This window comes from Polypterus senegalus, chromosome 7 (assembly GCF_016835505.1).
Source record: "Polypterus senegalus isolate Bchr_013 chromosome 7, ASM1683550v1, whole genome shotgun sequence".
Lineage (NCBI taxonomy): Eukaryota > Metazoa > Chordata > Cladistia > Polypteriformes > Polypteridae > Polypterus > Polypterus senegalus.
The window spans coordinates 76,134,614-76,161,962 of record NC_053160.1 but is presented as its reverse complement, the minus strand read 5'-3'; the positions used below and the strand labels follow the sequence as shown (position 1 = coordinate 76,161,962).

The 27,349-nt window shown below is 35.9% G+C and overlaps 1 protein-coding gene across 8 annotated transcripts in view; it reads left to right on the top strand.

Moving 5' to 3' along the window:
- The window catches only part of pam (peptidylglycine alpha-amidating monooxygenase), a 402,733-nt gene that overhangs the window by 200,487 nt on the left and 174,897 nt on the right, over window positions 1–27,349 (top strand). For all 8 annotated transcript variants that reach the window (XM_039758909.1, XM_039758910.1, XM_039758908.1 and 5 more), the window contains exon 5: window positions 21,226–21,313. In XM_039758909.1, coding sequence (XP_039614843.1) covers window positions 21,226–21,313 — 88 coding nt within the window. The remainder of the gene's footprint in view (window positions 1–21,225; window positions 21,314–27,349) is intronic.

Sequence of the window (27,349 nt, the reverse complement as noted above, 5' to 3'; positions counted from 1 at the left end):
GAGAAACTTGAAAGCTCACATTCACAAAATCGCACAGTGCCGGAAATAAAAAAGAAGTCACATATCAAAGTTGCCGTGAAAAGAAGAGTTGTAAGCCCACTGTCTGAGTGTCATATGAAAGCTTATTAGGTACAGAGAAAAAGGCACACGGTAGGGAAAAAGCACGAAATGTCAACTTTAATCTCGAATTTTCCACTTTAATCACGTAGTTTATTTTGTCATTTAGTAGAACATTATAAACTTCATCTTAAAATCGTTTAATTAACCAGTTTCTAAAATCACATCGTAATTAAAGTAGCACGTTAAATGCTTTGTTTTGTATTTGATCTTCTACTCGTATGTGATCTATGTGTGTGAATCACTACTTGCTTCTTAAACTGGCTCTCTTCCTCCAACTGGACACAGAGTCCATTACATTTGTGATATTACAGCTCTCTGAATAACTAAAATACTGAGATGTATACGTGATGTCATTTTCATGATGATAGGAGCTAAAGCACATTATTAAACATGTGTTTCATGAGCCTCGTGCTCATGACAAGCATTTATCTTTTGTCAAATTTGTCGCTGCGTTTTAGCTGTGTTGTTATTTTCTCTTTCTGTTTTATATTCAATATATATTACGTACCCCAAGAGTCCTTGCTTTTCTTTCCCAAGTAACCGATCGCCACACAATCAGCTCTGTAATAGACGTTAAGCCATCTGTAAGCTTAGCCCATTCTTCAAAACGTGAAATATCTTCGTAGTACATGTTTAATTATTCTATCCTTCACGACACTCCCAGTGAAGAATATAGATTATTTAAATGAAGTTAAAGTTTTATGTGTATAATTTAATAAACATATTTTGCTGCATTTCACCTTAAAAATGATATCGTCATCATATGTAAATACGCGCTTTATAATGTGGCCCAGGTTGTGAGATATTATAACTGTAGTGCAAGTTTACAGTGGGGTGATTGTACTTATAAGTACAGACAGTTCTACAAGGAGCAACTGATTGAGTGCATTTAAAGTTCTTGGGATTAAACTGTTTCTGAACCGCGAGGTCCGTACAGGAAAGGCTTTAAAACGTTTTGCAGTGGCTGAGACAGCGTGTCCTTAAAGCTGTATAGCGATAATTCTCTTTCCAATCAGCTGCTGCTGTGATTCACACTCAGATACAGTGATATAAATACTCCGAATCGTGCAGTGAGAGTAATATGGAAAAAGATGATCCGCTGTGGCAACTCCTAACGGGAGGAGCTGAAAGAAGAAGAAGAAGAAGTGAGTGTAACAACGCTAAAGCAGTTATGGTATTTGGAATACTATGGCTATTCCCTGGACCATTATATTGTTACGAGTTAATTACAATCAGATGCATTACACTAATAAACAATATGCGGTTAGTTTCTGTGTATTTATAAAGCCGCGTCATGAAAATAATGAGTAATCACACAAGAACAGTACCATTGCTTTGACGCTGGGTGCCGCCAGTTTGCAAAACCGAGCGTAGAACTTGCGTACGACAAGGCATGAGGTACCGTGGAAAAGTGCGTGGCTTTACGCCAAGTGTAGGTTTTATACATCGCGATTTGAACGTGGAAAAGTTCTTACGCAACATTTCTGTGCGTACACACCGTTTATACATGAGGCCCCAGGTGATTTTGTACTTCATGCAGTCACAGCTAATTTGTAAATTTAAATTGGCAAGTGATTCATTATTCTTCAGCTCTAACAATAAGCAGGCAGAAACGAAATAAAAAACGTAATGAAATGAGTTTTAAGCTGCCATTTTTGTTTTAAACAACACAATTAATATAAGTAGGTCTGTATTTATATAAAAGATCTCTGGATTCTTATGATATTTGGTAATGGTATGTACATATTAGTTTTGATTTGACTTTCATATTAATGAAATATTTATCTGGTCATTCTAGAAGAGACTCTTAGGAACAAAATTTTCTAAAAATATTTTTTATCTCATTCCCTATCATACCTGACAAGCCTTTTTACTTTTAGTCTCTAAAATATTATATTTAAGTTCCACAGAGTGGTTACGAAGGCAACAATGTCCTTTATAATGCAGACAACTTCACATCATGGTAATCTAGACCTAAATCCAACAAATTAACTTCATAAGGTAATAATTTTTAGTTTTTCCAAATTCTGTACATTGAAAATAAAGGAAAAATAGCTAAATAAAATTGAAATGGAAGACTAACACACTTTTGAGTGACTTCCCGGCATCAAGAGCTCTCTTCCTTTAGACAGAGATACAATGGTATTAAAAACTCAAGTTAAATGCCTCGCAGTAACTGATGGTAGTGCTCTGTTATCACAGAACTATAAACTTGTCCAACTATAAAAACGCAACTATCTTTATAAGAGTTCTGCAGACTTTTTGGAACATGTTTTTGAATGTTATTGGTAAAGATTCTGATTTCTGACAGTGTTCTGGAACTTGTTAGACAGATGAATTACAGGCTTCTGCTGATGTGTTTGTTATTTAGAATGTCTGATGCCATGACTTTTAACTAAGTACTGCTCAGCTCTCATCACAATTGTATGGTGCCTTGATAGAACTCTGTCAGTTAGGCATGCATTTATCCTAATGTCATTGTTTCTATTTTTTGCCAACACTAGTGTCCTTCATGAAGACATTTGAAAATGCTGATAGTGTTATCTTAATCAGTGTATCACCATTGCATAGCAGTCTTGGATAAATACCAAACTGTGACTTATCTGACAGTTTGTAATTGCTGCCACTTGTATTTTCAGTAGCTAAACTTAACTATAATTGGTAAGGGTTATAAGCTTGTAAAAAATTTTGCAGTCTTAGCTTTTGGAACCAAACCTGATATTGTGTAACCATTTATTCTGTTTGTAGATGTGTTGTTACGGTTATTCACAGTGAACGTGGTATAACTGCTTTGTTACTATATGTTCTGCTGTTTAAGATTCTCATTTCTAATGCATATCAATTAGAGTGGCAACTATTACACCGATTTTAAAAACTAAGTTATGCCTGTAAATCTATTATATTGTGTGTGCATGAAATAGTTTTAATAATATAATACATTTGTTAAAATGAAACAGAGTTAGAAACATTTATTTACTTGATTGATTTTTACAACATGATTTCCATGACGAATAGAATGTTTCCATGTGTAGGCCAATTTAGATGCCTTTTATCAACTGTGTTAAAAAGAACAAGTTCTGAAAGCCTTTTCTTTAGTATCATTAGTATGGCAGAAAGTAAGATATTTGCATTATAAATGAAAGGAGCAGATAAACTAAACCTGCAAACAGAAAATAAGAGTTTCATTGGAAGAGAAACTACTGCTTTAACCTTGGAACCAGTTGTCATGGTAACTATACAGGGTGAAACATTCTTTTGTCTTTGAGTGTAAAAGCCTTGTGTCCTTGCATTTACAAATATCCAACCTAAATAAAAAAAAAAAGATTGTAGAGATTGCAAAAAAAATCTAAATCTAGTGTATTTGTTTAATCTGTTGTCTTTACATGTTTTATTTGTTTTCTAAACCATAATAAAAAAATACCACTTTTAATATCATAAAAATATTTTGTAATAAGAAAAAGAGCAAATGCCAAAGACATGCTAATTGGCCATTGTGCAGGTGTACTCTGTGATAGACAGTGGAACTCTTTCCAGAGATGGTTCCTGTCTTGGCACCACAGATTAATAAGTTTAAAAATGTTGTGATAGTCAAAGTGCAAAAAATGCTGCATTATTTTAATTATCATCTTAATAAGGCTAAAATGTTAAACATACTTCCATTTCCTACACAAGTGCTCACTGAATAACAGCATCTTTCGTGCAGGCAGTGCCAGAAGACAGTTTGGCATGTGCCAGTGGGTCATGTGTGTGCAAATGAGAGGCAGAGTGATGACAACTAAGCACTTAGGCTTTTTTTAAATATGACATGGTGGTGGATGTAAGACATGCAAACTTTAGGGTGTTCAGGAATGGTAAAACCCTGCTATCATCACAGGTTTATTGAGAATGAATTTCCAAACAAACAAACATCTGTTAACATATGGTCAAAAACAAAACTTTACATTAAGAGGAACATATCAAGAAATAAAAGCTATTTCAGCCATGCTGTCAGTAGTAGCCTACACTGGATTTTGTAACCAAATTCTCAGCTGAGTTACACGCATGGGAGTCAAACACATGAAGGTGTGGTTGCAGAATGTACAGGAGGGTTGTTTTGTTGAGTCCCAATTTCCCTTTGCACCGAGACTGTTGGGAGGACCAAGGTTTGGTAAAATCCCTTGAGTCCTTGGAGCTGACCTGCTGAACATCATTAAAAAAAGTCCAGTGACGATGGTCTAATAGTGTATATTGTATCCATATTTGGAACCTTAATAAGAGCAGAGCAAATAGGTCATGTGACTATTCTTCTGATCAGACACATCCCATCATTACCCAACAATATCATCATAAAAAGAGATTTTAAACCAGCTAATGTCCAACATTTATGAGACACATTGGCCACCCTACTAAAATGGGAAGGTCTCTGATTTGCCTTAGGCCATCTGCCTTGTCATTAAATTTTGACTCTTACCAAAGTATTTCACTGTATTTGGTAGGACTGGCCATTTGAACTTTCATTAGCTCTTTAACAATACCTTTCTATATATAACTGCGTAAATTTAGTTCTGTACTGAGCTTCAGTAAAACATCATAATAAAGTATTATATGAGACTAGCCAACCTGCGGCGTACCATACGCCGCATAATCAGGCTGGTTTTTTAATGATTTTTAAGCAGAGGGAGAAAATTAACATTTGAAAAATCGGTAATGTAATAAATCAGCAAGAAAAGCAACATTGTAACAGTGCACGGAACGAACCAACACACAATCGTCCATGACTGAAAACTGGCGCACCGTCCTCGCGTCTTCTCCTGCCAGACGGAGGGATGGGGGTGCATGGCTGATGTCTGCTGATTTCTCGTTCAGTATGCACTGCCCGCTCATGTGTCCACCACCAACTCGTCACTTGAGTCGTCGTCTTTACATAGTCCAGATGTACCTGTGAGTGACGTAGACTTTTCATTGCTCTGTGCGGTTTTGGCAGCTATTCTACAGTATATACAGTATAATCCACCAAGACACCCGACCATGGTAGTAGCGAGGTGGGAGGGGGGTGTGTACAAAGGGTTGGGACGCAACCAGTGGGAGCGTATGAGTCGCACTTAGTGGGAATTCCACGGTTTGCAGCCCGAATGGGGTTCAACGGCAAACCCACGCCGGGTAGACACACGCTCAATGTCATGCATAACTATTTATTGAATGCTAAACAATTCTGGAAAGACACGGTTGTCTAAAACGGGTTGCTGTGAGAATACAACAGTAAGTGAATGAAAAGATGGAACTCTGGAGAGAGCAAAATACAACACACTAGTGAACCCGTGGCATAACAAACGCCACATAATTATTTATTGATGGTTGAACACTTCTGGAATGACACAGTTGTCTAAAAAGGGAGGGTTTGAGGATACAACAGAAAGAGAATGAAAAGATGGAAGTGTAGACTTTTCATTGCTCTGTGCGGTTTTGGCTGCCTTTATATACAGGTATATAATCCAACCAAGACACCCGATCACGGTAGCAGCGAGGGGGGTGTGAACAAAGTGCAGGAGCATCTAAGAAGATGCATGTTTGTCGCGGATGTGAATTTCTGCATGTAGAGTGTAAAACAGTTTGCTATGGTGCATGCGGGTGTGTGTCGTAACTGAAAACTCGGTTTTTAAAGACTGCCTACTTCAGTGTGTTTTAACCTCAGTTGTAAAGGATTGTTTTAAGGATCCCATGGGATACCCCTCACAAACCGTTTCACACGCTGCATATGGCGAATCACCTCCGCGAGAAACATGCCTCTATGAACAGTCAACGTAGCTCGGAGGTGCATGACATTAACCTGACCTGCACTGCATGTGGCCTCTATGACAGACGAATATAAATGACGCCATTTTTTCTGTGTCGTCGCGTCCGAGTTGGTGGATATGGCCCTGCGAGTTGTCGTCGTATCCAATGGTCTTGGAGTTGGTGGGCGTGGCTCTTTCCTACGTGCGCCATAGGTGTCTCACTTGTCGGCAGCTTAGTGAATCCACGCCCCTTCCGGCATGCTTTCCATGGTTGTCTTGCCTTAGTGAATTATTATATGATTTTACACAGATACAAGAGTCTTAAGGGGAAAAAAAAAAACAAAACAAAACTTGCAATACTCCATTATATAAAACGATGGAAAATGTTCAGTTGTCATCTTGTACCTATAATTATTTAGGAAAAAAGAAGAGCAGACATAAAATTCCTAGCAAACCAAATCCACTCAACACCTAATGTGGATGAAAGAAAGAATATGATGCAGACAGAATATTTTTTGGTTGAGTGACCACAGTCAACCTCGATTTTTTTCAGCTTGCACTTTAGCTATTGATACACTTCAGCTGCCTCAGCTAGACAATTGGTCCTTGTTTCTCCTCAGTAGGGCAAATTTATTTTAGGATAAATTATTCATTTGTGTCAGAGCCCAAAGTGCCATGGGCATTTATAAAGTGTTCTCTCATAAGTAATTTAAAAGTCTGAATCAAAGTATGCTACATGTCTGTCACATGAACCTTGTCTCATCTGTTTTATCTTTTCTTTCCCAACATTCAGCTGGTGAAATATTACTTTAGCAAACAACAAAATTAAATTTTACATAACTAAGGAAGGTGATGATCAAAATTCCAGAAACAACTAATTAAAAAATATGTGGCATATGAAATCACATCATTAAAGATGTTTTCCTGTTGCCCCTTCTACTAGCCAAATGCTTTCTTCAGGCAGTGTTTATTATCTTCAGCATAAAACCTTTCAAAATAAAAGAGAGAACATTTCTACCATCTGTGTTAAAATATCCATAAATATATTAGTATGCCCATCCCTCAAAAGTTACAAGGTTAGCTTGAAGCTCCTATAAAATAAGAGACACATTTCTGAAAATCAGGTCACTGAATTGATATCATTTGAACTGTGTGTTTTAATCTAGAATTCGATGGTGTTCCTTTTATCTATATTCCTTTGGTAAAGGAGTTCCCAGACTCAGTTCTAGGCTCCCCAGTGGCTGTGGTTTCTGTTTTCAGTCAACCATACTTCTTTCTTAACTAAAAATGCCATTATTTCCCAGTTTTTAACTTCATTAAGTCACTACAGAATGTCCCAGCAGAGGTTGTTTACATTTTACATCAGTTTAAGAAGTATTTCTGTGTTTTTAAAATGAGAAATAATTAGGCTTTCATTAACTTGCTTGTTGTAGCTTTGTTCTCCTTTCATTTCATATTTTTAGCTTCTGAAGTTGCTGAAGCTATTGGTGATCACACAGGGGTACCGTATATCATGCTGAAATCATGGGTACTATCCATTGAATCTGTGTCTCTTCCTGCTGTTTATAATCATAATTTTCATACAGTTAAATGAAAAAGTTTGGGAACCCATCTCAGCCTGCATAATAATTTATTCTACTTTCAACAAAAAAATAACAGTGGTATGTCTTTCATTTCCTAGGAACATCTGAGTACTGAGGTGTTTTCCAAACAAAGATTTTTAGTGAAGCAGTATTTAGTTGTATTAAATTAAATCAAATGTGAAAAACTGGCTGTGCAAACATTTGGGTCCCCTTGTAATTTTGCTGATTTGAATGCATGTAACTCCTCAACACTGATTACTTGCAACACCAAATTGGTTGGATTAGCTCGTTAAGCCTGGAACTTCATAGACATGTGTGTCCAATCATGAGAAAATGTAGTTAAGGTGGTCAATTGCACCTGAAGAGTGACAGCATGGGATCCTCAAAGCAACTCTCAAAAGATCTGAAAACAAAGATTGTTCAGTGTCATGGTTTAGGGAAAGGCTACAAAAAGCTGTCTCAGAGGTTTAAACTGTCAGTTTCAACTGTAAGGAATGTAATCAGGAAATGGAACGCCACAGGCACCGTTGCTGTTAAACCCAGGTCTGGCAGGCCAAGAAAAATACAGGAGTGGCATGGTTACAGACAACCCACAGATCACCTACAAATACCTGCAAGAACATCTTGCTGCAGATGGTTTATCTGTACTTTGTTCTACAGTTCAGCACAATTTGCACAAAGAACATCTGTATGGCAGGGTGATGAGAAAGAAGCCCTTTCTGCACTCACGCCACAAACAGTCGCTTGTTGTATGCAGATGCTCATTTAGACAAGCCAGATTAATTTTGGAACAACATGTTTTGGACTGATGAGACAAAAATGGAGTTATTTGGTCGTAACAAAATGCGCTTTGCGTGGCGGATGAAGAACACCGCATTGCAAGAAAAACACCTGCTACCTACTGTCAAATTTGGTGGAGGTTACATCATGCTGTGGGGCTGTGTGGCTAGTTCAAGGACTGGGGCCCTTGTTAAAGTTGAGGGTCAGATGAATTCAACCCAATATCAACAAATTCTTCAGGATAATGTTCAAGCATCAGTCACAAAATTGAAGTTATGCAGGGGTTGGATATTCCAACAAGACAATGACCCAGAACACAGTTTGAAATCTACAATGGCATTCATGCAGAGGGAGAAGTACAATGTTCTGGAATTGCCGTCACAGTCCCCCGACTTGAATATCATCGAAAATGTATGGGATGATTTGAAGCAGGCTGTCCGTGTTCGGCAGCCATCAAATTTAACTGAACTAGAGAGATTTTGTATGGAAGAATGGTCAAAAATACCTCCTTCCAAAATCTAGACACTCATCAAAGGCTATAGGAGGCATCTAGAAGCTGGTATATTTGTAAAAGGAGGCTCAACTAAGTACTGATGTAATATCTCTGTTGGGTTGCCCAAATTTACACACCTGTCTATTTTTGTTATGATGCATATTGCACATTTTCTGTTAATTCAATAAACTTAATGTCACTGCTGAAATACTGCTGAAATACTACTGTTTCCATAAGGCATTTCATATATTAACAGGAAGTTGCTACTTTGAAAGCTCAGCCAATGATAAACAAAAATCCAAAGAATTAAAGAGGGGTTCCCAAACTGCATATGACTGTATAATAAATACAACAAATTTTACAAAAAAGAAGAAGAAAATTAAGTAAATACAATTATATATCACTTAAATATTAAGTTTTAAAGGCTATGGCATAAATGGCAGTTTAAGTTCCTTCCAAAAGTGAATTATACACCATATTATTTTACTGAGTACAATGTGAGAGAGGAAATAATCCAGCTAATTACAAAAGTGCCTTAGTGAAGACAAAACCAAAGCTATTGAAAAGAATTTGTTAACAATTTTTTGTTTAGACAATCTCAGGTACTGACCACTTTGGCAGTAAAACAACTGCATTGATTATTTGATTACCTTTATATTATTTCATTATGTATATATTTGTACAGGTTTTTCATATTTAAACATCAACATATTTTCAGACACAAATTCAATTTTTGAAAATTTGTAATAACTTGTTCCATATGGTTGCAGTGTGGTGACAGACTAATAAGGACTCTTGCTTCATAACCCTTAACTCTTGAGGTTTAAATTCAAGCCGGCATACAGCCTTATTAGACTCTGTTTTCCATGTGTTTGTGTGGATTTCTTCTAGGTGTTTCTGTTTGATCTCAAAGATTCACAAATTGGCAGGATTGTTGACTCCAAATATGCCTTGCATGAATGAGAGTGGTTGTCTAAACGTGAACTTGATAATACTCAAAGAACAGTAATTATCCTATCAAATTAACTAAAGTTCTTAAGAGTTGCAATGGCCAGTGTACTGTTCTCTATCTTTATATACCTTTTTTGTTTTTAGATACCTATATGCATTTCACTTGATTAGTTCAGGTTGTTCAGCCACCCTTAACTGGTCTTGCGTGAGTGACTGTTCCCTACAATGAACTGACATCAAGTTCAGAGTTGATTCTAGTCTTGTTTTGATGGTAATATGATAGCCATGACCGTGCACTTAAATAAAGGGGTTCAGGAAAAGAAGTAATGTTCTATATTGATTGGTGAAAGATGATGATGGCCTAAAGGCTTAAACTTTACATCATGCAATAAAATTTTTGTTAAGTAGTGTTTCCACTTTCAGTAAATACTCTTTTTCAGTGACAGTTATTGGTTCCATAAGAGTGTACAGGAAGACTGCCTATGGAGTTATTAAGAATTAAGAATGTAATCTGAGTTTAAAAAGCAGCAATAAAGAAAGACATATTTTTTATGTTGCTACAGTTTAATATGTTTTAAACTTGGGACTGAGTAGATTATCCACATGCTTCATTGCCTATATGATATTTTGATACCTTTTTTAAGTTAGAGTTGATGGGAATTATGTGCACAATGTGTACAACTGATTTGTACTATGAAAATGTCCAGATTAAACAATATTTTGAGTTATTTCACTTGTACATGTAGTGGGCAATTCATTAAATACGTCAATTATCTACCTGCCATCTCTTTTGAGTCTCAAACTGAACCAACTTGTTTTAGCAAGGGTACAGTGATGCACCCAAAGAGTTATGCAGGGTTGAAAGTCAAGGTTTAGTAGCTGTTTAAACATGAATGAAACACATTGGTAATGTCTTCCAGAATGTTGGTGAGCACACTGCCTAGCCTGAATTTCTTTGACTAACTTCTTAATGTGTTTTAACAGTGAGGGGCAAGAGTTACAAGATAACATTTTACATTACAGATTGAGATTCCTGAAGAAGTAATGACACATTTTAAATGCATAAACATTACAGGGCTCTGATATTTTAAAAATATTTATTCTGTTTCACACAGTCTATTTTTTCACAGTGAATGATAACTCGGTACATCAGTTGAATGGGAGTAGAAGAAACATGCTGAAATCATGTATTACCTTTGTATTTGTTTAGGTCAAGCAGGCGATATACTCAGTACTAAGCCATTATACTGCTGAGTTCTTTAGAGAGATATTGGTGTATGTTAATATTAACCTATTAGAGGCAGACCTTTTGGAAAATTAATCAATTAGTAAATATCTCATTAAATGCCACCTTCTCTAATACACCTGTGTCCTAGTAACACATGCAAAAATGGCTGCACTTGGCATTTAAAAAACTAGTACTGATGTAGAGAATGGGGTGATGTTGTGTTTTTGGAGCCGCTTGCAGCAAAATCAATTTTTACATCCTTACCCCATAAATTAAGCATGAAAGGCCTTCTTAGTCCTGCGAGGGCACTTGTTTTTTTCTCCAGTCTGGCTTTTGATTGTAGTATGAAGATAATGATTATAATAACAATTGGAAATAAATTTCAGCAGTGGATTGTAAAATGTATAATTGTTGCTCACTTCTTTTTTTCCACTGTTAAGTTATAAAACAAATGGTTTTAAGGTCTTATTTCTGATCTACCTTGTTTTTTTTATTTTGTGTTCTTTATTCATATCTAATATTTGCTATAGAATCTCCATATTAATAATACTTTCCTACCACTCTTCTAGCATTGGTGCTCATCTCTGGGCCAATTCTGCTTACTTATATACGAGGTGAAATGTAAATACAATGTCCTTTTAAAAATTCAGATTTTAAGGTAATGCTTTCACCCTCTACAGCACTTTATTATTCATATACAGTATTTCCGTTAAGTTTAAACATCACTTGTACATTTATAAATGTATACACTAATCTTGCTTAAATTGGCAGATTATAAATAGCTTAATAAAAAAATGAACATTATTTGATTGCTTATTTCTTACCAGTACCATATAATGTATTGAACATATTTTGCATAATTGTATTAATTAAGCTTGAGCTTTACCTAATGATGGTATGAAATGAATGATAATTAATATTAATCTTACTAGTACTGTAAACCCAGATGACAATGTTTTTGAGTTTGACATTCGCTAATTACTCGGTACTGCTGATTATGACATCAGAATACACGTTAAAAGGCAGCAAGTCGTAACAGGAGTCTGCAAGACATGTTCAAAAAGCTCACTGTTCTATGAATTAAAATAACAGAATCGTCCCTCAGATTATGAAAATACCAAATTCATTATCAAATTTCATACAAAGAATTGTTTTCATTACTAGGACCTGTAGTACAAGTACTGAGTGGAAACTAGTCTTAATTCCTTCTAGGACTGATGAGTGACCTATTTATTTTATTTTTGCAAGCATGCGTTAATTTGATGCTCTCCTTTAGTGATGATTTTTGTTTTTTTGTGTACGCTTTTAATAGTAGTATAATACCAGCAATTGACAGGCAGTGAAGGCAGTGAATTCAACTTATATAAACAACTTGTACATGAAACAATATGAGTGGCAAATAAGCAACCTTATACCCTCACTCTCCTTAAAACACTCTCCAGATCAATTGAAGTGGATGCTAATGGTTTTGTATCATTTGCCAGAACAGAGGTGGGGAAAAAATTGACTGCATATGAAATGTAAAGCACTGTATATCTGCCTTGAACTGCTGTATGCAAGTACTAATTTCCAAGTGAAGAAGTTTTAAAGACACAATGTTGTTAAATGAGGAGCTGTTGTCTCATTGTATAACAGTTTGTACTGCCCATGTGTGCCAGGATGATATGAAATACAAGGCACATGGTTTTCTTTGCAGACTACTTCTGACATTAAGTAAACTGGAGATTGTTCAGGCTACCTGCAGTATTCTATTCCACCACATGTCTCTCAAGGAATTTAGTTACAATGGGTGTGACTGTCACCTCTCAGTAGTGTTTGTGAAAGTTTCATTTAGTGTTCTGTAGCACAGTGATGATGTTGTTTTTTTATTGAAGCAGAAGGATAACCACAGACATCCTTTCAGTAAGATTTAAAGATGTTCTTCAAAATGCCAGATAACTGGTTGCTTCAGTTTTTTAAAAAGCACCTTGAAATTCAATCCAGACTTCTGGATGTTGACTGATTGTAAAATTCTGTTTGTGTTATCCACAGAAACAGGGAAAGATAAATCTTGTGTTGCTGGAGACAATTACATGAAATGTGGTTTTAGCATACTGTATATCCTAGTAATGTATTCTTGAGGACTTTGTTAATACTGTAGATCTTTTAGATTTAATGTTCTGTGCATGGAATACACTATGTTGAATTAAGTTTAATAAAGTATAGGCAGTTAACTAAATTAATTGGATACAAAATTAGGGACTGGTTGATTGCATATAAATGCCTTGCAGTTTATTGGTGTCTGGTAATGCCTGGTAATCCAGGGTTTATTCCTGTCTTGAGTTTGCTGCTGGTGACATTAGGTCCTGGTCAAAATGACTTACAGTAGTACTGGAAAATTTTTTAAATGGAGAGTGGTGTGCTTAAAGATAGGAATTACAGTTATTTTTTGTTTGCTTGTTTTTATCTCTATTAACAGATGGTTCTCCAAAACTATTAACAAAATTAATACTTCAAAAAAAGTATTAACTGTGGAGTAAATTTTCATTTTTTCTGTCACATGGTCCAAATGCAAAAGTCCTGCTCAGACATTTCTTCAGGAGAACATCTTAATATTTTGTTGCACAGACTGTAGTTTTCTGCAGCAGTTGTAGTATTCTATGTCATTTAAGGGGGAAGTGAGTCATAAAAAGATTTTAGTATGCAGAGTGTAGGCTTCTTTGCACTTCAACCTGAGTACATCTATGGCCTTCATATCACCCATAGCTCCAGTGGTATTCCTGGGATTGTAAAATGAAACTTCATATGTCATATGGTAAAATGATTTACCTCATCTGCTGCTTCATTTCTGTGCGTTACTTTTTATCAGCACTTCGAGGAGAATTGACTTCTAACGAGGCATTCCACTGAACACACTACAAAAAAATGAAGTTCCTACCATGGCCTGATTACAAATTTTTAGGTACATGAGCACCAATCATACAAGCACTGATGTTGAGCTATCATTTGTTCTGATAAAGAATACAGTTGTAATGAAAATTGAAAGGACTTGCATTGTTGGAGTCCAGTCTGAAAAGAAAACAATGTCTTGTAATTTATGGTTTTATATGAGGTCTTCTGAATTTTTAAATTAAATCCAAGTTCATAATCATAGTTTTAGCGTCATGTCTTATGTATTAATTACAGACACTTCTAACACACTCTGCTCAACTTTTACCTATTACCTAGAATTTTTTTTTATCATTTAGAATCTGTTGTTTTTTTCATGTGTATAAACTTGAATTACATGTGGTTTTAATAAAGATTGCTTTTATCCCTACTGATTTTCTTATGGATCTAGATGTTAATGGCAGGACTTCTTCTAGTTCATTCCTAGTAAAGCTTTCCATAAAACATACCAAACATACTGAGGTCAAGTTGGTACCTTTTTTCTTCATCTTAAATGATCATGTACTTTTTTATGTATTACTGATACTAGGCTCTTTCTTTAGTAGTGTATGAAGGGCAGCATGCCAGACTATCAGAGACCCATAATCCACAGTCACAGCTATGGAAAAGTACAATAATGAGAGACCCAACAACTATTACTTAGCCTTTAAATAATCAAAATAATGTAGTACTATTTATATGACACAGTGAATTCTACTACAAGACATGGCGGCCTGGATTTATTTGTGAACAAGAATTAACTCATTGGATGTGAAGAAAGCACTGAAAGTTATAGACCCCCACAGAACTATTATGTGCAATGACTATAGACCCCTTCTAAATTAAAATTAAATATATATAGTGTCATGAATATGTGCCTCTGGATCACCTTCAGGTCGTAAGCAAGGTAAGCGATTCTACCTCAGACCAGGAGGAGACACTGTTGATAACCAGTTTATATTTTCCAGTAGTGCCGAGAACAGCCTTAGCAACTGACGGTGCTCTAGAAGCTTGGAGAAGGCCCTGCCCCTCCCTATTAGGAGCCAATAAAAGGCATCCCTGAAGCACCATGTCTCCTGAAATCAGATATGGAAAGAGTCTGAAACCAACATGCTTTATTTCTCAACTGTTTACTAAACCTGTGGTGGCTATTTTGTTTGTTTTCAGTAGAGGCTGGATTGGCCAACTTTTCTTTTCATTAGCAAGCCATGAGACTTTTGTGTTTCTTTTATTAAATGGGGTGGCCTGGCTGGCGTTCCAACTTTTATTGTGGGCTCCCCAAATCTTTCTAACCATAACATTAGAGTGAATGCATACATGTTAAATGCATCCTAAATTTTCAAAGTGAGCACAATGAAATTCACTAAATCTTTAAAATTCCCTATGTCAAATTTCAGATCCTACCTTTACGTTTGAGCATAGAACCTGTTTAGTTCATTGGACACAAAGAAATCACTGACCCTCTCTGTACCCTCATGTTTTGTTTTGGTTTTTTTTTCTATTTGCGTGTTCCCATCTTTGCCATAGTTTTAATACTTGCTTGTGCTGCTCTGCATTTCCCTCCCTTCATCTTTTGATGTTATTATTTGTATTGACTTATAGCTTGTTTAATAGCTAGATTTACAGTTATTTTGACCTGCATTTTGTCCTTCATATTTCCTGGGAAAAAAAATTTATCAAGAAAACCTTTGACCACTTAGCTTTCTTGGTGAGAGGGGTGGAAGTGTATTTTCACATGAATATTTTCCCTCAGCTGAAAATATAATGTAATTTGATAAAGTGAATGATCCCTTCTCCCAAGCAGGAATGCTTAAAAGTTCCCAGATAAAGGGTGGACACCATTCATGGTAGCTTTTATATTACATATTATACTTCTTGCTTGTTAATGCTGCCTTATCTCAATTATATTAATAAAAATGTATTCATCAAAAAAAAAGTAATTCACGTATGGCAAAAAAACGTTACCCTGAAGGGGCATCAGGGCTTTGAACAGGCAGTGTTTTGATTATACTCATGTTTCTTTAACACTAGAATTACCAAAGCTTATGAGAAAACTTGTAAATCCGTCCCACCTTAAATCCACTCACACGTCCCGATTCAGAGTCTTTTCTCTTGTAAAAGTGTCAATCCAAAGAGCAGCCTGCTATACCATCCCCCCCCACCGCCAGAGAAACTGAAAAAACCTCTCCCATCTGAAGCTGTATTTATCAGGGAGTCAGGTACCTAGGCTAAAAAAATATGTTGTTATTCGGAACACATGCATTTCACGTGTGTTCCATGTCTACAAAGATCTACTTGTTCATTTGTTCTGTTATACTTGTGTCTTTTGTGAAAGTGCTTATTTGATATTTGGACTTTAGTCTTCATACATTATACACTTCATGTCTACATTTTGCCGTTAGAACTAAAACATGGAAAAAGTTTGTCTTTTAGGTATGTGTTTAACATTTCCTGTCATCCTACACTTACATAGACAGTAGATCTTTGTAGACACAGAACACACGTGAAATACATGTGTTCCAAATAACGATATATTTTTTTAGCCTAGGTTCCTAACTCCCTGATAAACAAGGCTTCAGTTGGGAGAGGTTTTTGCAGTTTCTCTGGTGGCGGGGGGGATGGTATAGCAGGCTGCTTGCTTCTTGGGATTATCGACACATTTACGAGACAAAAGATGCTGATTGGGGATGTGCGAGTGGATTTAAGGTGGGCCAGATTTACGAGTTTTCTCGTAAGCTTTGGTAATTCTAGTGTTAAAGTCTTGAACGATAAACTTAGGGGAGACAATGCTATACATTACAACTAAAATTAGTTATCTATACCAGGGTTTTTCATATTTTATGCTTTGTGTTTTCTGGAAACTGTAAGAAAATACACCTATAGAAACAGTCATTTTGCAAAGTGTACTTGCTGCAGAATTAATTATCTTGCTATGCAAATGCATCTATAATCTCAGTTCTGAAATGTAAATAATATTTAGAGTGACTTAACAAGTCAGCTGGTTTGGCATTGATGGAGGATGAATATTCTCTTGGCTGGCTGTTCTGTCATTTTTGTGACTGTATAAATTAGAGAAATAACTGAAATGAACGGTCCATTAAACAACTTTCTTTTTGCTGTAATAGTAGACAGCATTGCATATCAGTCAAATGAAGAAAAAAAAATCCCTAGTGTATCGCAGTGGCTCAGTTGCGGCATGTGTGTGTCTATGTGCAGCTTTCCATTGAGAGGCTTTGTCAGCCTTGAGGTCCAGATGTGCTTTTCTCTCTTGGCACGAGCTATTAAAAAAACCTTCCATGGTTGATTATCCACCAGCAATTTGTTGGGCTGAGCTTCCATAGCCACTGTGAGTTACTACAATCCCCATGGACGACTGGGAATGATTCAAAGGAAAAGAAGACTTGCATATTCATATAATTAAGAATTGTGTAAAGCTTGCATAAGACAGTGTACAAAGAGAAAACAAAATTTAAAAAATAATCATTTTTTTAAATGAGTTATGCAGAAGTACACTTTTATTCTTTTATTTTTGCACCTTTCTATTTTAAATCTTCAGTTAAAACAATTGTTATTAGTTTTTATTTCATGGTTTGTGATTATTAGACTTGTTTATGTGGCGGAACATTTGTTAGGTAGTTGTTAATATGAAATAAGTACAAATGATTGTTAACTCTATTTGAGAAAAAAGGTACAGCCAAATAACTACTATTATAGAAAGGAAAGCAGCAATAATGTGTTGTGACAGGTAAGAAAGCAATAGGTTTTATAATTGAAGGATGGTGGTTGTGGTCCAGTGTGTAACAGAAATAGTATTTTCTCAAACAATTAGCAGAGAGATATAATTGCCCTACTTACAGCCGATTGCTACATATTGCAGAAATCAGAATTCTGCAGAGTTCTCCTAGCTTTTTTAATATAGGTTGGTCTTCAGAATGCACAGGCAATCTGGGGCTGCCAGGGAGGTCCCTAAAATACTGGACCCCAGAAAGTTTTATTTGGCATTTTTGTTTAAGACTGGAACTCAGAAGTAGTCCCAACTGTATGGTAAAATTCTGCTTCTAATAAATGAATTTATAAAACGCAGTTTTTTTTTAGTTCAGTTGATCTGTGCAAAGAATCATACTTGATAAATAATGCAATTTAGAAAAAAACATGTATTCTCTGTGTTTTGAAATGTAGGCTTCTATTCTGTTCTGATTACCTTAGCACATATTAGAGAATTGTGTTGGTATAAATTCCATGAATCTTTGAATGTTAAGCCCTGTCACATTCATGCTGTTGTATGCAAAGCATTTTTTTGTCCTATTTCTTTTACATTAGAATTATTTTTAGTAATCTCTTCAGCCGCTCTGGAGCAAATGTGTGGCATTACTCATCGTGATTATCTGTTCTGCTTCATAGCATTTTGTATCTTCCCCCTGAACGGTTTTTAAGGGTTTATTAAGTCTATCATATTGGAGATATGTGGACTTAAAAATTCATGTGAATCACTGCTATAGACGTTTTCTGAAAATGAAGCAGAGCTTTAAAGTTTGTGAAAATTTAAGGAAGACTGCAAAATCTGTAAAGATGGGCTTTTGACTGGTAATGCTTATAAACAAGTAAATGAGAAATATTTTTTTGATGTAATAAACTTATTTCATAGATTATTTAATACATATGTGCTGTACAATGATATACTTTTATCTATTAAGTGGTCCTGCTGTTAATATAAAGTTAACACTTTATGCTTAAATAAAAGCTAAATGATTTTTTTAAATTCACTAAATATCCTGGATAAAAATGTCTTCATTGTATTGTATTAAGTGTGTGTTAGTTAATTAATGTAATGTAATTAATTAATTAAACTGCTAATTCTTAATACATATTTTATTAAAGATTTAACACTGCCACGTGGCTCTATAAAAGTTCTGTATTGAAAATTAAAATGTAAATTATTTTTAGATTCAATGAATATTCCACATAAAAATATATTCCTTTTCTTATAGAATACAGCATGCCTATGTTAATCAAACACAGGAAGTTTTACAGTCTACTTGTGACTTTACACTGTAGGAAGATAACTAAATAAATATAGGTCAAGAACATTAGATGTTGCATTTATACAAGTAACATATACATTTTTTTTATATAAAGGCCATCAAAAAACAAGTTTGCAAACAGAACATTGCACAATACCTTGCCGAGCTCTGTAGTCCCTGCTGTTTAGTTGTAGGACATGTGTGTGTCAGATTCACTGGCAGGATGACATCCAGCCTGTTGCTGCTTCCAAGCAGTGCCATCTTTCACCTTTACATCTCGTGCAGCTGCGTTGTTCTTATGTGTGACTGGATGTTTCTTGCGGGGTGGGTTTCTGTTCTCTTTCTCCGATGTAGAACCCTCATCCTCATCTGAGTTCACCTCAGTTATACCATGTCTTTATTTACAAGTACCATAAATTTACCACGGCTGTTACAGACTCGAATCAAATGTATGTTTTTATTCTATAATAGTAACAATAAGAGCATCTCACTACTCAAAACGATAAAGGCAGGAAAGACCAGGAATCAAACCTGGGAGTTAGCAGTTCTTACCTCTGCACCAACCAAGCAGACATGTCCGCTTCATCCTCTAACCCAATTTCTTTTTCTTCCATTACATTCTTGAATAAAAGTGCACTTGTTTTGTTATACTTGTACCTTTTGCGAAAGTGTTTATTTGATATGTGGACTTCAGTCTTCACACATTATACACTTCATGTCAACATTTTGTCATTAGTACTATAAACATACAAAAATGTTCTGTTTTAGTTATGTGTTCAACATTTCTTGCCTCAAATTTCCTTTAATCCTATATTTACCCAGACTGTTGTAGACACGGAACACACATGAAATGTATGTATTCCAAATGATGATATACAGTATTATTCACTCCAGACAACTTGCTGCCAGATTATGAGTTTTCAGCGTCTGAGTTGACTTCAGTTGCCTCTGTGGGGGGATGAGTGAGCAGGCTGCCTGATGCCTCCACTGATGATGAGTACCAGTTTTCTACCTACTGCACCAGATACTGTGATTAGGATTTTTGCACCAGAAAATGGAGAAATGTAGATCTGAAGCAAATGAATAAGTCAGATCTGGTGAGGAAAATAGTAGGTCTGCTCATAATAATCAGAACAGCTAAACCTGAATTTAGTTTTTTAAAATATTTACTAGTTTCCAAACAATTGTAAATTTTATTGCCAAATGATCCTAATACGTAATAATGCAACTGAACAGATTCTAGCTGGTCACCATAACAAAAAATCATCTGTGTTGCCCAATGGCAGATAATATTTTTTTGCCACTAACCCAAACATGCACACACAACAACTTTCCTTATCTGGGCAAACTAGCACAAAAAGTACATTTGTATGAATATATCACTTTCTCTTTTACACACAGTTGTTATTGATACGTTAAATAATTTGCTGCATTTAACAAAAAATCACACCTTCAAAACGCAGTTGTGTTTATATAAAAAATAAATACACAAAGCAACAAAAATGAACCTACTGAGGAAAACTTGTTGAGGTTGTCAAGAGTATGCAGTTAGAATTCCTCCAGGGGCTTACAACAGCATTTTTACTAAGCATGGCCTACTAGCAAAAGATCTGCAGCAGACCTCCTGTAAACCGGAGACATTACAGCATATCTGCTGCATCAAAGGGCCTAAATGGAGATGGAAGAAGGTGGTGATGATAGGATGTCTTGGTCTGTTTAACTCTGCCTTCACCAAAACAAAATGATGGGGCAGAGGATGTAGTTTGATTGAGTGAGGGAGAAGTGGATATCTTAGGGATGGTGAAACATAACATTTGAATAAGTGACAACTCAGAATGTCGTGCAGCTCACACTGTTTTGAGCAGCTTCTTTCCTGATTATTATGTCACATTTTTGCATTAGTAGTTGTGTGTTTCTTTTAAGGGCCACACTGATCAGAGCTGTAAATAGTGTGCCTTTGCAAAGTTTCATAATTGTATTATGAAAATATATGAAAAAAAAAATGGTTTTCTTCTGAACAGTATGATAACACCACTGACATACATGCAATGAAGCTTGGATCACAATGGAAAGTAAATTGTTGAAATATTACATTATATTTTTCAGGTTCTCTTTTTTTGTATAGGATTACTTTACAAGTATATTTTATGTATTTATACGAAGTGTAGATTTTTTAATTAGGTGTCTTATTTTTCTTACATAAAAACTACTCACTCTGGTTTTAATCTTGGTTTGTCAATTAAGCTGTTTAATTTTTCTACAAAAGCATTACTTCTTCAGAGAGTGTATTTAATTTAATACTAATTGTACTTTGATTTTTAGTTTACATTTCAGCAAAATACATTTTCTTGTTGTACTTTAAAATAACCAGACATATTTTCTCTTTCAGTTGATTTTCAGCCTCATGCAAGTATGGACACTGTTCATCACATGATACTGTATGGGTGCAGATATCCCTATGCCACTGATAATTACTGGTATGTATTTTATATAATTGCTTATTACAGTAGTTTTTTTTTCATAAAGCCTTACATGTTTTTGAAAAACTGAAAGCTGTTAAATAAATAACTGGCATCTTGTATTTCAATATTTATTACTCTTACGGACTTGGAAGAATAACACTACTAGACTTCACACTGAATATTATTAAACGTGTAAATGTAAACGCCTGCATCTTGGACCTTGCATGAATTTATTCCAATACAAACATGTAGGAGGCATTATGCTTCCTGTTGAGTAGTATTGATTTGTTCAGACCAAACAAGAAAGTCAATGATTTCTATTTTAAAATGACATAGAGTCACTGTTTCAAAAACACATACAATTGAGGAGAAAGTAATTAGATTTTTATAAAGTGTACCAGTAGTCAATCAAAAACTGATTATAATTAAATATACATAATAGGTGGGCATGTGTGTCTTTTTAGAGGTGCTTTTTTAGAAATGGCCTATCTCTCAATGAATGTTTTATTGCTAATATGTTTTATATAGTGTTAGATCTTTGATGTATAGTAGCTGAAGCTCTGTTATCAGAGATAGTAGAATAACGTTCATAGGCTGAAATCAGCAATAGGCCAAAATATTGTTACAATACGTTTGCTTATATGAGTAACAAGCTTGGCTTTGACTGGAAACACAGATGCATCTTGGCTCATACCATTTGGTCCCTTTCATGAAGATGAATTGTTTTCTTTGTTTTCTTCAAATAAGGATAGTCTAATTACTAGAGATTCCTGCCAAATCCTCAGAAACAGGATTAACAATTTAATCTAGCATTATGTTTTCACAGGGACTCGGTTGTAATGCCTTTAAGCATCTCATTATCAATTAATTTTTTTTTTGTCATAGTAGAGCTATTTTGTTTTCAGATACTGTTTATTATATTTATAATTGGTTCTTTCAGCTATTCTGTCCTCTGACAGGTGCAGTTATTTTATTTTAAAGTCAATTTAAATCATTTTTCGAAATTTGTTTAGAAGGGCAGGTGGTCAGAAAATCATTTATGGAGTAAGACTGAATAGTACATGTAAAATTTGTAGTGTTTTCTTTCTATAAATTTTCCACGTGTGAGCAATTTTAACTAAAATCATTTATTTGTTCCAGATCACAGTTTTGCTGCTTTTTTTAACATTTGCTTATTTGAAAGTGATTTTAATGCATATGTATCAGAAGAATGATGTTTAAAAGTATTTAAAAATAACTGAAAGCTGCTGATAACCTCCAAGAAGGAGAAATATTATGAGGAGAATAATTAAATGGTAAGATGTCAGTTATGAATAATATTTGTGTCATTGAAACCGACAAGCAACAGATATCGTCTCACTTTTCTATCCAACATGTATGATATACCATAACATTCTCAAGCCCACCTAATCCAGCTGAGGATCACATTAGACTAATGCCTATTCTAACAACATCTGTTCCAAGGCAGGAACTAACCCTAGATGGCATTTATTCAATCGCAGAGTCCATTTGAATGGCAGCAGAGCTGACCAATGTGCGACCATACTACAGTTGTGGCCAGAAGTAAGGATTTGGCCCAGAAGCTGATTGACAGCATGCCAGGGTGAATTGTCTTGAAGAAGAAGGGCCAACACTGCAAATATTGACTCTTTGCATAATTTAATGTAATTTTCAATAAAAGCCTTTGAAACTTGTGAAATGCTTGTAATTATACTTCAGTATACCATAGAAACATCTGACAAAAAGATCTAAAAACACTGAAGCAGCAAACTTTGTGAAAACCAATACTTGTGTCATTTTCAAAACTTTTGACCCTGACTGTACATGCACTAGTTATATAAATATGTGAGTTGGGTATCATATCTAATATTGTCATGGCAGAATAAAATACAATAAGTAATTATTAATATTGAGCAGAGAAACTCAGTAGAGCATTTATCACAGTGAATATGCTGCGTTCACTGGTGATCTTGTTCAGCAAATATTTTACCACCAATACCGCCACCGTACTGGACAGGGAGACCATGAAACCCTGGTAGACCATTGCCAGCTTGTGTCTTGTAATTAGTTGCGTAGGTGTGTCGATCTCGTTAGATTTTTATTACAAGCATGTTTAAAAATTGATAGATCTTGCTGGATGAAAATGCAACTTGGCTATTATCTTACCATACTAGAATGGAACTGGTTTATTCTGGTCTGTCTTAATTTCAGTCCTTATAGTACTGAAGCTTTGCACGGCGAGGGGTATGTAGTGTGGCTTTTCAAAAAATATGGTGACATATGCACCGTCTTCACCTTTTATGTTTACACATCTCAGTAATGGCACATGCGCATCTCCTATAAGTTGTGGTTCGATAATAACTGTATACACGAACATGGTGGAAAAACCACCTGTGATATCAGTCGTGTGAAGTGACTTGTTAGACGGCGTCTCTGGATCAAACCCCAGAATATAAGCCAGCTCCCCGGTCACAAAATGTTTTTATCACCAATCAGGCGAATGGTTCAACTGGCAGGATTCTATCTAAGTATTGGATTAGGCAGTGTTGGGTTGGTATTAATGACATGATTCATTTCCAACAACAATGCTTCTGTATTAATGAAATAGCCTTTGTTTAAAGTGTATGTCTATTTTGTTGATCTTGTTTCCTCATTCATTAGTGTAAATGGTGCTTCTTGAGTGATGGAATTGAACGTTTTTGGGGTAGTCAGTTCCACCAATGCTACCTTGCAGTCTCTGGACAGTTCTATTGTCTTGGCTAGCTGAATGGTGAATGATGCTATTGTGTTGTTGGGAAAAGTTCTGGCTGGTGAATGACTCGGCAGTGTTACATAAAATCCATTTCTGACTTTAGACATTTTTTCTTGCTTTCTCAAATATTTATGTCTTTTCACTTCTCAAGCCTTGACCCAACTGTTAAATTTCTTGTCCCAACCAAGCCATTTTACCAACATATGCTTGTTTCTACCACGCCTGCGAGTGGCTAGAATTCTCTGGACGCGGTACACCTTGTTAGCATCGGGGTTTATTTTTTGTAACTTTTCTGAACAAAATGTCCCTTGAATTCATTACCTGTATAATCTTTTAGTTTATATACAGGTTTGAGTCATTTAAAACAGTCCACGATAATAAATATTTCATCTGTAAACGACTGCTCATAGCCTTTTTCGAATACACCTTTTAATTTTGAAACTCTGACATGATCACCTATTTTCAAAGTGCATGGAGTAGATTTTCTGTGCACTGCCACGCCATAGACTGTTTTCCAAAAACTCTGAGCATTTTCTGGAGTCACATCTACAGGTCTTGTTTTAATCGTGGTGTGAAAACTGTGGTTATAACTCAGCAGAAATTCTGGCAGGACATCCATATACTGAAAAGTATTTGCATATGTAAAATATTTCCACATTTTGGACTTTAAAGTCCTATTGAATCGTTCTACTATGCTGGCCTTTACATAGCAGTTTGAGACAAAATGTACAAAATGTGTTTAATGAAATTCTTTACCTTGGTCTGTCTGTAGCATCTTAGAAACTCTACCCTGTCTAAGGAGCAAACTAAAACCCAGAGAAACTTCTTTCCCTGTCTTGGCCTTTACTGGCACAGCCCAAGCATATTTTGAGAGCACATCGATACACGTGAGGATAAATTTATGTCCATCATAGAATTTTGAGTAATAAGACATCTCTACCAAATCTGCTTGCCACTGGTCATTGACCATTGAAACAATTGTTCTGTTTCTCTTGAACCTCAGCTGTGCTGGTTTGTGCACACTGTAAGTATATTGTCCACTCATCCATTGTCGCTTGACATTTTCCCGACGACTCGATACATTTCTCAAGAAGCTGTTAACATCACCAAAACTGCCAGGCTCATTGGGTGTGTAATAGATACTTTCTAAAGCCTTCTTATACATCCTCTGTCTGGGTCTGTCACTCACGCTTTCTGTACTCTCTGTACAAATTGGCGCTGTACACACACAGGAGCAGGATGCCCACTCTGCCCCATTGCTGACTTACCTTTTTGACACCTTACAGGTCTCCGAAGGTCCATCTCGGCTTACAAAGCTGACTTTCCCATTTTTCGAACCAAGGCCAAGATTGGCCAACCAATTCCTTTCGGACGACTGACAAAAGGTCCGATGCCTGTGAAACATCACCCCGACACTGGGTAAAGACCAGAGCATGGAAATGCCCATTAACCCGGCGGCATCTGGTGGGTGCCGGAAATGCCAGGGGGGCGGGACATCACCACTATACATATCAAAATTTTGACAGGTTATGTTCTTCTACTACTAGTGTCAATAACCTCCTCATTCGGCTTGAATTTCTTCCCTTCTAAAAAAAATCCATAAGTGGGCCGAAGAGGTGATAGTCCCTCTCTGAATGACTTGCACTAGTCATACAGTCTAGACTAAAGAGAGAGACACTCGTCCCCAAACAGTTATTTAGTCTCGAATAAATCTGAGATGGAATGACTCCTTCATTTGTCAAAAATTTAATTATAATGCGCTGCGCAGCACTATTGTGCACCTCCTGCTCCGGCATGTTGATTACAACCGACAGGAAGGGGGGAAGAGCATGTAGCACTACTAACGACAAGTTCATATATGTGTGTGTTTGTCCAATGAGTCACGTTTACCTTGCACTATTTGTAAGAGCAAAGCATGGAAATTCCTGTTTATAATTGAACACTTCTCCATTATTTCTGAGATTTTCTGAATTGATTATTAATTTTTCACACTACACTGCACAGGTTTTAGTTGTTAGTAAAGTATTCAGTGCAAATATACTCTTTTTTTTCTCTATGCTGTACACTTCACTGCGGTGGGCTGGCGCCGTGCCCGGGGTTTGTTTCCTGCCTTGCACCCTGTGTTGGCTGGGATTGGCTCCAGCAGACCCCCGTGACCCTGTAGTTAGGATTTAACGGGTTGGATAATGGATGGACGGATGTACACTTCACCTCATCAGTTTCTCTGTAAGTGACTACTTATTCTAGTATGAAATTGTCTAAATCAGTTCTCAGTTTAAGGGAGACTTACAGGTAATGCTATGTATAGTCCTGAGCCGAGAGATATGTGAATTTTCTTTTACAAATACATTACTTGATAGTTTGTGCTTTATTGCAATTACTCTTGGAGTGAGTAAGTGGTTTCTAATTTACATTTTGAATGAATTCCCCCATATTTTCCACTGGTGTAGTCAAGTAACTTATTTTCTTTTTAGTTGATAGTTTTACTACTAAGTATGTGGGGAAAAAACCTTATAAAAAGGCATTAGAGGATATTTACACCACTAAAGCAATGTCCAGAGTAGTTTATTCCAGTTTAAATTTTGAAAAAAAATATATAGAGAGAGAGGTAATAGAGAGTCCTGGAAGAAAATAATTTGTAGAAAGTCATGAAAGACTACATTTCCTTTGTGTTTATTGCAAGATTTGTTTGATGCAAAAAAACTGGATGAAGAGTATTCATGAATCAATAACACAATTTAGACAAGATTTTTAGAGTCTGAAAGGGAAGATCTAGTGGTTACATTGTAGATACCACAGTCTTAGACTGAAACAGTTAATATGCTGAGGTACACTAATTTTCAGTCAAAAATGACAGTAGACTGGTTTATTTTGTACTTCTTAAACTACCCCCACTATTTCCCCACAGGTGATAAGAGATCTATAAATGGGTCATGCTGTCAGAAAAATAATTGACAGAGAACTAGGAGGAGCCAGGTCATAAAAAGAGATAGTCAAAGCAAAAAGATGCTAAAGTGGAATTATGAGCTTTATGATGCTACAGTTTGCTGACAATCCGACTGTACTGCAAATGCAGAGTTATGTTTACAAAGAGATGCGGACATCAATTAGCTGTAACACACACGTAAAGCTATAGTTGAGTCCTAGTGAGCCTGAGACCATTGACTCATAAAGGATCTTTTTTCTGTCTGCTTACAGTATTTAAATAGACATTGCTGTTATTTCTGATGGAATGCTGAAACTCTGTGGGTGAAAAATTTTGAAAATTGTTAAACTGACTCAAACAATTTCGCTGTCTC